A 13,063-nucleotide genomic window follows, 5' to 3' on the forward strand; every position below is an offset into this window, starting at 1 on the left:
CAAGACAAGGGTTATGATTCTTTTGCTCTACACAGAACCTCATTACTATATATCATTGTATCATATGTTTCATATTATCTTCAATAGTTTTCAAATTATTGTTCATGCAAAAGAAAGTTAGATTCAAAAAGAGAGATGATAATAATTATGGTTCTTATGCTCTGCCATCTACCATTATGTCAAGTTAATAAAATATTACCATTATCAATATCTGCTTGTGTAAATGTTTTGACTGGTCCTCTACTGGTGACCGGGAGTTGCCTGCCCTTGGCAGTGAGGTAGATAGCGCCAATTCTCGGATCTCTTGTCACAGTGTATATTAGATAGGAGTCATCGGAGTCAACATCCGTTGACCTCAAATCAGCTGGCCTAATAGTTGTTGTTGTCCCTTCAAAAGAAGTATTTTTATTCACATCAATGAACTATATATCCAATTAATAAACTTGACATCATATTGAGGACAGTATTTTGTATTCAAGTACAATAAATATCTTTGGCATTTTACGATTTAACTCTGACTTTTAAGGATAACATGGTGTAATAGCCATATTTCATATCTTGTAACTGGATGGTAATATCTAAATGAAATTTGGTCACTTTAAAGACATTCAAAATTAAAAACTTTTCACCGAGAGATTTTTCAAATTTTATCAATTTTTGGGGAGATAATCAGTATTGAAGTTAACATTGATACCTATGGGAAATATATAATTTCTTTGATTATGAGAATCTGAACTTGAATTTCGAGAAAGTTTTGTGGTAGAAAGCTGCATTATATGATTCTGATACAAATACCAAAAAGAAATCTAAAATTCCCCACAGGGAAAAGGAGAAAACCATTTTTTTCTAGTTTTCAGGGGAGATAATTCATGAAAAAAATTATCAGGGGAGGTATCCTAAAGAAAATTTTTAAGAACTTCTGTCACTATATAACTTGTCAATATGCACCTTTTTTTCCCCTATCTTTTGACATTTTTAAAGCTTACATTATCAAGTTGTATGTACTCTTTTGGTGAAATTGAGGCCTATTACACCATGTTATCCCTTAAATGTTGCTAAATATTTCAGTAACGACTTAAGCTTAATTTTCAACTCCAGCCTAAAATAATTCATTACAAAACCTATCTTACCTGCATGGACCCTCAGACCTCTATTCACCGTTACCCTGGGTGTCTCATCATTTATCAGTCCTATAATTACAGGTACTCTATGTGTATCAGTAAAGTTGCCATCGGTTACTGCTAGCGAGAACGAATCTACTGTTACTTCCCCACCATCATGTACATACAGAATTAACTCTTCCAAGATGCCCTACAATGTTGAAAATGAGCACAATTTATAGTGATTATATTACTGAAATCATCAGTTTTGCTATAAATTTGTATAAAAAAATTGGGTTCAGTCTCAACTGAAAATGCCTTTAAGAAAACCTGTCAGTATTTTATGTTAATACCTGTACATGCCTTTTTGCAAACCAAGAACCTCAAAGTTGAACAAAAATGAATTTAAAACACCTACTATTTTCAAGACTTTGAACTCAGTCTTAATGAAAAAACGTTCACCTAAATTTAATTTGAAAGTCAGTTTGAACCTCTTAGATTTTCTTATACAAATGTCAAAGAATGGGAAATTTGCTTTTTAAATCTCAAAAAATATCTTGGTTACTAATAGTTTGGATGGGATACTATCCATTTTCAAATTTTGACTTTATTTGTTAATCAACTGTTACAAAACTTTTAGGATATCTTTGTAGGCATAAAATTTCCATGCAAATATCTTGTAAAATTACACAAAAATATACCTTTTTAATTGTGGTTTTGCCAATTTTTACTGTGGGAAAACTCCATTTTTGGTCATAAAATTAACATAATTAAAAATATTTTAAGAATTTAAAAAAGGTTCTACAATCACCCTTACAGAGCTTTAGGATGATGTATTATTTAAATATCTTGCAAAACAAGGCTGCAATTCATGAAAAACCCTGTTATAGATTAAGTGGATCAAACAGTAAGTTGGACAGAGATCTCAACTTGAGATTATCACTGACTACAGAAGGTCAACACTAACTTACCTTGTATGTGAATTCAGAATCTTTCTTTAGAACAACTGCACTCATCACAGACTGTGACCTTGAACTTTTCCTTTTCAGAGTTCCTAATACAAAAAACCTAACATTAATAAAACGATATAGTATAGTTCTAGAGGACGTATCAAATATTAAGTATTATAAAACCATTAACAGCTCAAAAAAAAAAAAACTTGTGTTTAATTCATTCTGTGACAAATGTCATTAAATGCTGATACTTCAATAAATTCGGCTTTAAATTTTACCATGTTCCGGAGGCATCTGTAATGATATGAGAATCTGGTCATTTGGTGTATCTAGGTCAGTGATATATACAGAGGCATTGGTCACCAGGATCTGCTGGCCTTCCTGTACAAACACCTGCTCTGTCACAACCTTTGGCGCCTCATCATTTACAAGCTGTGCAAAATAAATAGCACATAGTTCAGCTGTATAAACGGGTTTGCAAATACTGTAGAATCATTAGTATTCACAGGGGACTAAGTTTAGGGTTGTGTTCATACACAAAATTAAATACAAACAAAAAAGTTAGATTCCTTCTTATTTCATATCTGAAATTGTTATCCAAAGTTCATGTCCCCAGGAAATAGCCATTTTTGCAGACACCTTGAAATTCCATGCCAACTTCATCAAAGGATTCCAAATTTCCATGTCTCCCTTCTCCACACAGTTCACTAGTGAAACTGTTATCTGGGTCTTTCACTGTGTATATGTAGCGTTTATGTCATCTAGTTATTTCAAAATTCTAAAATGTCTGACACAGTACAAGAATGGGATGAAAAAACTAACAAGTGGAATGATAAGTTAAACACAAAGAACAGTACTGCAAGTTGTATGGGGCTATTTAATATTGTTAGATGCAAAGTTATAGACATCCATTATGCTGTGGGAACTTAACTTATTTTATAGATCAAGTTTTTGTGAGCTATTAGTGATGGTCAGCATTTCCCCCAAAGTCAACACTGACATAATTATGTTTTTTCATTACAAACTGACATATATTTTCACAAACCTTAATTGTGATGTTGAAACGTTGTGATGGTGATCTGTTCTTCCCATCTTCAATATGAAACAGGAAGCTATCCCTGATTGGTTCCTTGTTTAAGTTATCAGACTGGACATAGATTATATAGTTATTGAGGAGATCTGATACAGGAAATGAGGAAACCAGTCTATCCTCCAATAATTCTGATCCTTCCACTGTAAAATAAAATACATCTGACCCTCACTCTCTGAATTTTTGAAAAAAAAAAAAAAAAAAAAAAAAAAAAAAAAAACACTAACATGCTACAACTAATCTTACACAACAAAACTTTAACCTAAAGCTTTAACATTTTGAAAAGTTTAAAATGTTTGGCGATTTAAAAGATACAGTTTCTTCAATTTAATCTTTCACTTGCATTTCAATAGTTAACATCATTTCTATTGTACTAGTATTACACCTGATAAGCTGAGAGAGTTATCTTGTAAATGTCAATCTAGTAACACCTTTCTCAGTAATAAAGTGGTCATTTACACCATTTCTGTTTTTTTTTGTGTCTTTTTTTTTTTTCAAAATCCTTATCCCCTTGAAATTGCACCGCCATCTAAACCACAACCCTGGAGTCATCCCTGAATGCAAAAAGCATGCGCATACTTCTTTCAACATATTTAGTATATAACATATTCTTTTAACAATTAAGTACGAGTAAAGGCAAAAAATACCTGGTGCAATGTCCTTAATGACCCCAAATCCTGGTTGTGTTTCTATGACGATAATGAGGTCATCCAAAATAGTGTCAGGGTCAGTTACTTCAAGGTTATCTGAGGTCAGAGTAACTTGTCCTCCTTCTTGAACCTTGTAACATATACACTGACCAATATAACTCCTGTAGCTACATTTCTAAACAGTAAGTGTAACAGGAATGGTATTTCAAGCCATTCAGCATTAACAACCTTACACCTAAAATTAATGTATAACTCCACTGGTGATCTGGATTTGAAAGAAAATTGGTGAACAGATGAAAACTTGAACTTGAATCAAAACTTAATATATGATTAAACGCCTAAAGCTAACAGCATTATAAAGGTTTTGAAGGCAATGAATTGATATATTTTTTTCGACCAGTAATTTTAACATTTTGTCAAACCAAAAGTCATTCAGATAGTTTAAATTTTCAATCAACTATAGGAACTTCCTCTTACTTACCTTGACCCCAGAAATGACCTTGACCCTTGGAGGAAGGTTATTATCAGGTTCAATGAGTACAGTCAAAGTTTGACTAGGGAGAACATTCCCACTTGTATCTGTTACATTGAAGGTAAGAACCTCTGATACAGCTTTGTCACCTATCTCAGAATCAGCTAGAAAACTGGAAAATAAATTATTAAATTCGCAATAAAAACACAATTATACCACCAAGATACTTTTTTTTTCTTCCACATGAAGCATTAATAACTGAAATTTTCATGAGAAACTGCACCTAAACAAAACACCTTACACTGTGAAAATGTATACTGGGTAATAGCACACAAACTTGGCCAGCTATACCTCAACGATGATAAAACGGATTTATAAAATGTATTTGACATCAGACCACAGAACTAGTTTTACTTGAAATAAGCTAGTATGAGATAACTTTAAGAAGAAATAGGTATTTAAGATGATTAATTTTTATATCTGTAATTATGGCAAATTACATAATCATTCATTTGATAATTACTGCTATCTATGTAATAGCAAATAAAGAATATCACCTCAGCTGTTTGTTGTTGATGTCTGTCTGTGTAAAAACATCTCTAATCAAGACCTGCTGGTTGCTAAGCAACAATTTTCCATGAGTAGTTTCTATGGTGAGCATAATATTAAGGCTGAAGTCTTCGTCATCACTATCAGTAAAGGCAAGGATCTGTCTAGTTACAACCTCAGATGTTCCTGAAATACACACAAATAGAATTTTTGTAACACATACTGAGCCCATGCAGTATACAGTATACACATTACATTTATAATATGAAATAAGGCACTGCCTCAATCGGGAATCGATCCAACTTCAACTCATCCCATAACAATGGAAAAGAACTGTCTAATGACGGCATGGACTGAAGAACACAATGTTCCAATCAATAGTAAATATCTCATTCTGTATATCGCATGTTACAGAAGAGGAATCAATTCCCATTTTCGTCGCTTCGCACAGGATTGATTCCCTATCAATTTTAAGGTAGATTTTGGAATGAAAACAATACTGCCCATATTTGTACTGATGTGCAAGACGTTGCAGTTCGGACAAGTTATGTGGATGCCTATTAGGCACAAGGAAGACGTTCTGTGCACATGCTGGAAGTACACGTTTTTTAATATGATAGTATATATCTCATTCAGTATATCGCATGTTACCGTAGAGGGCTTGATCCTGATTTTTGTCGCAAAGCGACGAAAATCGGTAAAATAAATTCCCTATAATTATACTTGCTATGTTCACTTATATATTTGAGTTTAAAAGTGAGATGGGATTTTGTGCCCAGGACTCGTGTCCCTATCTCAAAGGTCAAGGACACACAAAGGTGTCAAAAACAGTTAGATATATTTTCAGTGTGTGTTAATAAGCAAGAATTTCAGAGGGGAGTGGATGATGGATGGGGTAAATTTCACATTACATCGGTTAAGGTTTAGCAAATCACAGCAAAAGGATCTGCTTCCAGCAATGCAATGTCAAACAAGAGATCACAGAGTGATCTTGGCGCCCACCAATGTGCCATTTTTGAGTGTTCCAGATTTCAAGACTTACTGACTACCTCAAGGTCAAATTTCATTTCCGTACACAACACTGTGCATGTGGTCCAAATTCGAAAGCTGTAGCTTGAGAAATGTGAAAGTAGGTCACTAAGTCAATGTCAAGGTCAAAGTTTGTTTCGGTACACAATCCTATGCATGTGGTCCAAATTTGAAGCCTGTAGCTACAGAAATGTGAAAGTAGGTCACTAGGTCAATCTTAAGGTCAAAGTTCATTTCGGTACATAAAACTATGCAAGTGGTCCAAATTTGAAGGCTGTAGCTTGAGAAATGTAAAAGTAGGTCACTAGGTCAAAATCAAGGTCAAATTCTATTTCGGAATACAAAACTATGCATGTGGTCCAAATTTGAAGCCTGTACCTTCAAAAATGTGCAAGTAGGTCACTAGGTCAATGAAAAGGTCAAAGTTCATTTCGGTAAACAAAACTATGCATGTGGTCCAAATTTGAAGGCTATAGCTTGAGAAATGTAAAAGCAGGTCACTAGGTCAAAATCAAGGTCAAATTTTATTTCGGAATACAAAACTATGCATGTGGTCCAAATTTGAAGCCTGTACCTTAAAAATGTGAAAGTAGGTCACTAGGTCAATGTAAAGGTCAAAGTTCATTTTGGTACACAAAACTATGCAAGTGGTCCAAATTTGAAGGCTGTAGCTTGAGAAATGTAAAAGTAGGTCACTAGGTCAAAATCATGGTCAAATTTTATTTCAGAATACAAAACTATGCATGTGGTCCAAATTTGAAGCCTGTACCTTAAAAATGTGAAAGTAGGTCACTAGGTCAATGTGAAGGTCAAAGTTTTTTTCGGTACACAAAACTATGCATGTGGTCCAAATTTGAAGGCTGTAGCTTGAGAAATGTGAAAGTAGGTCACTAGGTCAAAATCAATGTCAAATTTCATTTTGAAACATGGAACTATGCATATGGTCCAAATTTGGCGCCTGTACCTTCAAAAATGTGAAAGTAGGTCACTAGGTCAAAATCAAGGTCAAAGATTTTTCCAGTGCACAAAACTATGCACGTGGTCCAAATTTGAAGGCTGTAGCTACAGAAATGTGAAAGTAGGTCACTAGGTCAAAATCAAGGTCAACTCATGTCAAGGTTCATCTTGCCACTCAAAAATATACATGTGGTCCAAATTTGAAGGCTGTAGCTACAGAAATGTGAAAGTAGGTCACTAGGTCAAAATCAAGGTCAACTCATGTCAAGGTTCATCTTGCCACTCAAAAATATACATGTGGTCCAAATTTGAATGTTGTAGTTATTGACAAAAACATTTTAAAAGCTTTTCCCTATATAAGTCTATATGAACCATGTGACCCCTGGGGCGGGGCCATTTTTGACCCTAGGGCGATAATTTGAACAAACTTGGTAGAGAACCACTAGATGATGCTACATTACAAGTATGAAAGCCTTAGGCTTTGTGGTTTGGACAAGAAGATTTTCAAAGTTTTTCCTTATGTAAGTCTATGTAAACCATATGACCCCCAGGGCGGGGCCATATTTGACCCTAGGGGTATAATATGAACAATCTTAGTTGAAGACCACTAGATGATGTCACATACAAAATATCAACGCCCTAGGCCCTGTGGTTTTGGACAAGGGGTTATTCAAAGTTTTTCTCTATATAAGTCATTGTAAACTATGTGACCCCCAGGGCGGGGCCATATTTGACCCCAGAGAAATAATTTGAATCATCTTGGTAGAGGATCACTAGATGATGCTTCAAACCAAATATCAAAGCCCTAGGCTCTGTGGTTTTGGATAAGAAGGTTTTCAAAGTTTTTCCCTATATAAATCTATGTAAAATATAGAAATAAACAAAGGGCCATAACTCACTCAATAATTGTTGAACCAGTCTGATTTTCAGGGGGACACAACTAGGGTACCAATACATTATTCTGACAAAGTTTGGTCAAAATCCCCCCAGTAGTTTCTGAGGAGATGCGATAACGAGAAATTGTTAACGGACGGACGGACAGTCGGACGGACGGACGGAATGACGGACGGACGGACCACGGACGCAGAGTGATTTTAATAGCCCACCATCTGATGATGGTGGGCTAAAAAGTTCTAAATCTCCTCAGGGAGCAAATGACATTGTGTTGGAGCTGACTGCTTGCCGTTCATTTCTCAAAGATGGACACAAAAGTCCATTATAACTAGCAAAGGGCAATATACCACAACTAGTCTACCACATTATATGAAAGTTATCAAAAGATAAAAACCTTCCCTGGCAACCAGTCTGCATGTAGTTAAAGTGATATATACCAAGCATACTCAGGTACATCATCAAGACAGGAGGACCATGATGGTCCTGAATCGCTCACCTGTCCCAACATGACCCAGTTTTGAGTATGACATTGCTTTTTCTATTATTTGACATAGTGACCTAGTTTTAGAGCTCATGTGACCCAGTTTTGAACTTGACCTAGATATCATCAAGATAAAAATTCTGACCAATTTTCATGAAGATCCATTGAAAAATATGGCCTCTAGAGAGGTCACAGGTTTTTCTATTATTTGAACTAATGACCTAGTTTTTTTAAGCATGTGACCCAGTTTTGAACTTGACCTAGATATCATCAAGGTGAACATTCTCACCAATTTTCATGAAGATCTCATGAAAAATATGGCCTCTAGAGAGGTCACAAGGTTTTTCAACTTTTAGATCTACTGACCTAGTTTTTGACCGCACGTGACACAGTTTTGAATTTGACCTAGATATCAACAAGGTGAACATTCTCACCAATTTTCATGAAGATCTCATGAAAAATATTGCCTCTAGAGAGATCACAAGGTTTTTCTATTTTTAGACCTACTGACCTAGTTTTTGACCGCATCTAACCCAGTTTCAAATCTGATCTAGATATCATCATGGTGAACATTCTCACCAATTTTCATGAAGATCCATTGACAAATATGGCCTCTGGAGAGGTCACAAAGTTTTTCTATTTTTAGACCTACTGATCTAGTTTTTGACCGCACGTGACCCAGTTTCAAACTGACCTAGATATTATCAAGATGAATACTCAGACCAACTTTCATACAGATCCCATGAAAAATATGGCCTTTAGAGAGGTCACAAGGTTTTTCTGTTATTTGACCTACTGACCTAGTTTTTGATCGCAAATGACCCAGTTTCGAACTTGACCTAGATATCATCAAGGTGAACATTCTGACCAATTTTCATGAAGATCCATTGTAAAAATATGGCCTCTAGGGAGGTCACAAGGTTTTTCTATTTTTAGACCTACTGACCTAGTTTTTGATCGCACGTGACCCAGTTTCGAACCTGACCTAGATATCATCAAGATAAACATTCTGACCAACTTTCATAAAGATCCCATAAAAAATGTAACCTCTAGAGTGGTCACAAGCAAAAGTTTACGCACGCACGCATGGACGACGGACACCGCGCAATCACAAAAGCTCACCTTGTCACTTTGTGACTGGTGAGCTAAAAATGTACCAGATCTATAAAAGGTACAAACCTTCTCTGACAACCAGTCTACAGGTAGCAGACGGCAACATGTATGGAGCAGACTGGTCCACTCTCATCACTGTGATATCTATGGAGGTAGAAGTAGAATGCTCTCCATCACTGACAGACAACTGCATGGTATCATATAGGCCCGCAGAGCCATCATGCTGGTACTGGAACACGTTCAACTCTATCTCCGAGTAGGTAAATGTATCCCCTGAACCAAAAGACAGGTAAACAGTATAAAATGCAACTGCAACAATTCAGATTAAAATCAATCTATTAACAAATTTCAGTTTGCAATGTTTTAGACGCATTTCTACAACTTATATTCATATCATTCAGGAGGCGCATATCTGTTAATAATAAACTGCCATCAATAAAAAGCTACTCCTTTCTTGTCATAAAAATAAGCTGGTTGCTGTTTGCATGAAAACATTATTATTACCTTGTCTTACTGTTGCTTTAAGCCCTTTTTCAACTTTTTCCAGTTTGCCATTATGAGGAGCTCTGGTCAAGGTCACTGTAAGGTCAGACTTGGGTGTATCTTCATCAGTCACACCCACTACGGAAGGACCAACGGGAATGTTTCCACCTTGCGACACACGAAGCCTGGGAGTTGATGACATAAATCTGGGGTGTTTGTCATTGACTGGTACCAGAATAATGGAGAATTTATGCTCCTGGACTGGTACACCCACCTCTTCATCTGACACTGCAAAAAGTAGTTAAATATCGAGATACGAATTATGTTTTACTTCAAATTAACTTGCTCTAGTCATCAAAAATTAACTTGCTATATTCATCAATGCTTGAAAGACTAATGCTTGAACATATAGGTTATTCATACTGCTCCAAAGCTAAATGCAAACATTTACAGGTATTGTCAAAATATCTCAATAACATTGCAATGTTCTTCTGTGAAAGTTATGCCTGAGATTATTTGACATTATTTCAGTCAATTGAGTGTACCTGGGTAGAAAAATCTACCTCTAATGACTTCCTAACATGAAACAATTTCGGGAAAATGTTATATATTATTTTTTAAAAAAGCAATTAAATACATAATTGAAGCCAACAGAAATAACCTCACCCAAAGAAAGGCAGCATCTTCCATCATCAACTATATAAATTTACATGTACAAAAATTCACTTTTTACTAACCTGTGAAATAGAAGAAGACCTCCCTTTCTCTATAGCCGAGTTCAGTTTGTGGTGGTCTGTAAATAATCCTGTTATTGTTTACATCATCTTGAGTGAAACTCTTCAACGCCTGTGTAGGTCGTTCCATATGCTCTACCATACCATCTTGTGGTCTCAATGGCCGAGTTATTGTAAAGAGAATCCCAGCAGGACCTGTGTCCCGGTCTACAAAATTCAGACTGGCACTGGTGATAGGAACCAGTTGCTTCTCCATCACCTGGAAATTATATGAATGATATTGTAATGTTACAAAAGTCTTCTAAATCTGGCAAAAGTCTGTAAAAGACCCATCACTGAATGTGACGCATTCTCCAACTAAAATGCTCATATTTAAAAAGGCTGATCTGTATGACATATGTTCTGGTATAGAGTATATTTCTATTCCAGTAATTTCACACAAATTAAAAAATATATAACATATAAAACTAGAATTCTAAATAACAATTATTCTTAATACATTAAAATAAATGTGCAATGAAACTTTATTTCTGCACTATAAGTAACAAAAGTGACGTAACATACAAAAGGATTCACTGTGTTCATTTTACTTGAGCAGTACATCTTTTCATGTAAATGAGTTATTGCTGTGAATGAGTTATTTGCATATGGAAAAAATACATCTATAATATGTCACTATTTCTATATGATCTTTGTGTCCTAAATTGTTTAAAATATTTAAATACCCTTATTCCTAGTGTGGCACCATTAGTCAGTGTTGGATGAGTTGTGGGTCCTGGATTTTTCTTTTCTCTCACTGTGATCTTAAAAGTTTGATCTGTAAGAGTACCCACTGCTGAATCCATGTCTGCTACCTGAAACAGGGAACATAGTAACTTTCAATAAAACTGATATTTAAATAACTACTGGCAATTTTCTATTTTACCATTAATTATGATTTCAAACAATGCTTATTCTGACAGTTTCACACTGACATATGTCTAGTTCATTTCAAGCCTACAAATTTTCTTATCAAGACAGCTTACGGCAACAAATAACTTTATAAATTTAATGTTTACATTTTTCTACTCTGGATATTCTACTGAAAATGTGATCTGGGGGGGAGAAGGTATTATACATTAGCACCAATTAGTCTGAATTATGATGTTTTTTCTTCAGTTTAAATGGCTATATTTCAGAAAACTTTTCTGTTATACTATGTTCTGTAACAGTATATTTTCCATGAAAATATATTACCTACGTCACATGTTTCTAATATATTCAAAGACAGAACTTCTCCCAAATCTACTATGTCATACCATGTGAGAAATCTTTACCATAATCCTACAGGCATCTAATAAGTCACTGACAGTACAGAAAAAAAAAACAGAAAAAAAGTTACAATATTTTTCAATTTAAGGAATATATGTTTACCTCAAATCTGATGATATCAGTGAGTGCTGCTGTTCCTTTGTTCTTGTACCAGATCCTGCCCTCATCTATATCTCTCTGAAGGAACCTGGTCATCCTGGCAGCCATGTTACCATCTCCAAGGTCCTCCCAACCATGTCCGACCCCACTTGGTGGTATCGGTACCACCATCATTATCTCACCTAGATACAAACAAAACAAAATTATGGACTGCTACACTGGAAGTACATAATAATGACTGAAATGTTGACTCTAATTTAAAATCACAAAAGGTAACTTGTTTTATCAAACTACTTAATGGCAATTCTGATCCATAATTACCTATTCTCTACAGGTATAACTGCACATTTTTCACAATGAGGTCATAAGACTGGTAAAAGGAAAAAGTTCAAAATCTTTGGGCAAACTGTCACCAATATGGCAAATTAAGGACTATACCGACAGGACAAATTCATTTAATGGGTAGCTTCTTAAACCTAGCACAAGAACAAGATGATATGACTAACTTAATTCATCTTGCTTAAAATACTTATATATTTCAAGTAAATTAAAGGTTTTCTTTAAGATAATATATAAAACAACAATACATTAAATGGAAGTATAAATATGTTATTTTGTTGCTCAATATCATACAGCTGTATTATTTCTATTATTACTATACCAGTAATAAGCTTTTTTCCTTACCAGCTGATGGGTTATTGAGAGGGGGAACCAGTGTGTAAACAACTTCCTCTCTCCGGGAACCAGCATGACCAGTCATGACCTTGGCCAGTAGAAGGTCAGGAGAGATCTGTAACTTTTCTCCTAGAACAACATGACCGACTCTATTGTGCATCAACACAGGGCCCTGATTTTCCTATAAAAATAAAGTTTGACAACAAAATTGAAATGTCTCTTAAATAAATCTACTTACAAAACTAAATTTTCTAATTCTGTTTGACGGGAATTTAAGCCAAACTTTTCTGTATGGTTTGAATTTCAAATGGACCCCCATTCTTTGCTTTTCCTTCTTTTTAACAATGTTCATATCAACAACACTTTTCTAAACTTTCCCAAGTTCAAAAAACCTTCAAAGTACATCTGGACCTTCTTATTCACTTTGTTTAAGGCCAAACCTATTAAAAATGTAGAATAATGCCCATCTTTGA

At 35.0% G+C, this 13,063-nt stretch overlaps 1 protein-coding gene across 4 annotated transcripts in view; it reads right to left on the reverse strand.

Annotated features, from left to right (window-relative positions):
* LOC123562027 (extracellular matrix organizing protein FRAS1-like) overlaps nt 1-13,063 on the reverse strand; it is a 164,551-nt gene that overhangs the window by 28,248 nt on the left and 123,240 nt on the right. For all 4 annotated transcript variants that reach the window (XM_053532182.1, XM_053532192.1, XM_053532195.1 and 1 more), the window contains 14 exons: nt 12,600-12,771; nt 11,919-12,097; nt 11,231-11,359; nt 10,509-10,764; nt 9,793-10,059; nt 9,355-9,561; nt 4,823-5,000; nt 4,275-4,437; nt 3,791-3,923; nt 3,099-3,286; nt 2,332-2,485; nt 2,072-2,154; nt 1,131-1,311; nt 200-388 (listed from right to left, as the gene is read on the reverse strand). In XM_053532182.1, coding sequence (XP_053388157.1) covers nt 200-388; nt 1,131-1,311; nt 2,072-2,154; nt 2,332-2,485; nt 3,099-3,286; nt 3,791-3,923; nt 4,275-4,437; nt 4,823-5,000; nt 9,355-9,561; nt 9,793-10,059; nt 10,509-10,764; nt 11,231-11,359; nt 11,919-12,097; nt 12,600-12,771 — 2,479 coding nt within the window. The remainder of the gene's footprint in view (nt 1-199; nt 389-1,130; nt 1,312-2,071; nt 2,155-2,331; nt 2,486-3,098; nt 3,287-3,790; nt 3,924-4,274; nt 4,438-4,822; nt 5,001-9,354; nt 9,562-9,792; nt 10,060-10,508; nt 10,765-11,230; nt 11,360-11,918; nt 12,098-12,599; nt 12,772-13,063) is intronic.

The sequence above is a fragment of the Mercenaria mercenaria genome, chromosome 2, assembly GCF_021730395.1.
Source record: "Mercenaria mercenaria strain notata chromosome 2, MADL_Memer_1, whole genome shotgun sequence".
Taxonomy (NCBI): Eukaryota; Metazoa; Mollusca; class Bivalvia; order Venerida; family Veneridae; genus Mercenaria; species Mercenaria mercenaria.